The following is a 2738-nucleotide window of genomic DNA, read 5'->3' on the forward strand; positions in this document are numbered from 1 at the left end:
ATAATGTTCTTTTTAGCAGCATCATATGACCCCTTTAACTAATTTGACTCATTGTTTACAGATTAGACACAGCCTAACCTAAACTTTAACATCTGGTTTATTAATAGAAATACTGTTTCAGGAGCTATTTGATCTAAATGTAATTTGTTGGTGACACCTTATGCATTCAGGTTGAATCAGTGATGCCAAGTAATATTATTTTTGACTCGAATAAAATCAGCTAATTTAGATGTTTCCACATAAAGCTTATTTTTTCAGTCTAAGTTGCCAGGAGAGCATCATCAAAATGAGGTTTTTCCTTTTCTGGGATGGAACAGGATGGCAAGAAAATCCTGGAGAACCAGGTCAAGAGGCTGGAGATGGTGGAAAGGAGAGAAACTAAACTCAAAGAAGACATTCATACCAAGTCGCAGCAGATCCAACAGATGGCAGACAAAATCATGGTAAGCCTGAGCCTACACGTACTGTATCTTAAACACACGAACTAACAGGTAAACACTGGAGTTATTCACTTCAACACAATGTGCCAATGAAATGCGATTGCTGCGCTCCAGAAATGTCTACTGGAGGTGTCACATGCACGCAGTAAAGCTACTTAATTAAGACGTTACACTTGTTAGTCACGCGCGGTATACCTCCTCAAACCCTCACGCTTGCATTAAACACTTTCAGTTTTATTCGTTTTTTTCGACCTGCTTAGCCTGGTAGTGTCACCGCTTCTTTCCCTCAGCTCCCAGCATGCTCTCTGGCCCTGTCACGGCTCCAAAAGTGACAGATTGCAGTGGATCATCTCAGCCTTTGGCCACGATCATGTGTGTCACAATGACGATGTGTTTTTAGCTGGATGATTTATACCGTATATTATTGATTTTTATGAATTAGTCACGATTAACAAGTGCTTAAAAATGAAATGCCACATTTTGAGTTTATCTGGAGACCACCAGAGTTGTTAGTGGTAATTAAAAATGAAATCTATTAAATCTTATTATATCTTATTAAATGATTGCACTGTATTTTATGTATCCTCATACTCTTTTGATGCATTTTAAATAAATGTTTAATCATTTCAAATGTTTTATTCTCTGCTTTTATTGTTGTGATTATTTTAATTCCTTTTTATGTAAAGCACTTTGAATTATTGTGTATGAAATGTGCTATAGAAATAAGCTTGCCTTGCCTTATCTATTAAAAATAGTTTTCATTAATTGAAATAAGGCTGAAATAAAATATAAATATTATGTGTAAAACTTCAATTTTAAAAGAGTCGAAGTACTAAAATTACTAAAACTGAAATAAAAATAAATTTAAGCTAGCTAGAAATATTTACAAATTTAAATAAAATAACAATTTAAATATCAGCTGAAAATGTAAAATATTACTGTTAACAAAAATAAGGAAAAACAAAATTTAAATAAAATATATGTTGTATATAAACTAATAACTAAAAACTATATATGAACTAATAACTTTTACAGTTTTTCACGTAAAAGTTATGGTTTGTGCTTCCAAAAATGATCAATTTGGCTGTATTTTACTGTATAATTACATATAATGCAATAGTAAACCATTTACAGTTTTTTAACATAAGGTAATTTGCAATTAACTAACTAACAAGTTAATTAAAAGTATTACATTTTTTCATTAATTGAAAAAAAAGCACAAATAATATATAAATATTATATGAGAAAAAGTTGAGGTACTAAATTACTAAAACTGAAATAAAAATAAATGAAACGTAAATACAAATATTAAAAAAATATATATAAGATAAATGACAAAGGCACAGGATTCTTAAAACTTAAGAATCTTAAATTCTTAACAAAATGTCAAATGAAAACACTAGAGATAAGAACAAAAGCTAGTTCAAAATATTAATAAATACTGTAAAAGTATATAAAAAATACTGATGGAAATATGCTATCCGTTAAAAAATGAATGAGAAAAAAATAAATGAGATTAAATAGAGACTTTTACTGAAGTCCCACGCTATTTAATTTTTCTTCAGGGAAAAATACCCTAGCAATCTCTCAGTATGAAACATATTCCATTAAGTCTCAGTGGTATTCATTTTTCCTCTATCGTCTGTACGCAGGAACTCGAAGAGAACTTGCGTGAAACGCAGGCAACAGCGCAGCGTATGGAAACACACCTGGAACAGAAGAAAAATCTGTATGAAGACAAGATCAAGGTTGGGCTGAACACACACACACACACTTCTGCTCGTGACAAATATCAGTGATGTTCAACAGAGCGGTTTGCCTCCAATCATTGAGCTTACACAAGAGAACTATACTATTAGTGCTCCTTATTAATTTTATAGCCGCTGAATAAAAGATCCTGACTCTGTATTTATCTTTGGATTTAGATGAAACCTTTAAAGGCCTCATTTTGAGGATACTTTCTGTTCGTCTGTCAGCTGTAATAACCCAGTGCTTGTGTTTTGTAGATTTTAGAGACTCAAATGAAGGCTGATTTGGCTGAAAAGGAACTGCTGGAGTCCAAGCAGAGCACGTATGAGGAGGAATCTCGCGAGCGGGGAAAAATGATCAGTGACCAGGCAGCGGTAACACATTATTTTACTTTTTTCTGAGAGACTATCATTTTTCATTGGGAAAAATTATATTGTGTGACCCTATTAATCAACACTGATCTTTGTGCCGTTGTGCAAGACAATAAATTCAAATAGATTTTTTTTTTTATCGTGGCATGATTTTAAAATTCTCATTACTGTAAAAAAA

General features: G+C 32.2%; 1 protein-coding gene across 1 annotated transcript in view; it reads left to right on the forward strand.

Annotated features, from left to right (window-relative positions):
- Window positions 1-308: 308 nt before the first annotated feature.
- Window positions 309-2738, forward strand: part of LOC107579662 (citron Rho-interacting kinase-like) — a gene marked incomplete at its 3' end in the record, with an annotated part of 3169 nt that continues 739 nt past the window's right edge. Inside the window, exons 1-3 of the mRNA XM_016265463.1 lie at window positions 309-443; window positions 2093-2188; window positions 2447-2563. Coding sequence (XP_016120949.1) covers window positions 309-443; window positions 2093-2188; window positions 2447-2563 — 348 coding nt within the window. The remainder of the gene's footprint in view (window positions 444-2092; window positions 2189-2446; window positions 2564-2738) is intronic.

This window comes from Sinocyclocheilus grahami, unplaced genomic scaffold (assembly GCF_001515645.1).
Source record: "Sinocyclocheilus grahami isolate Dianchi unplaced genomic scaffold, SAMN03320097.WGS_v1.1 scaffold18985.1, whole genome shotgun sequence".
NCBI lineage: Eukaryota > Metazoa > Chordata > Actinopteri > Cypriniformes > Cyprinidae > Sinocyclocheilus > Sinocyclocheilus grahami.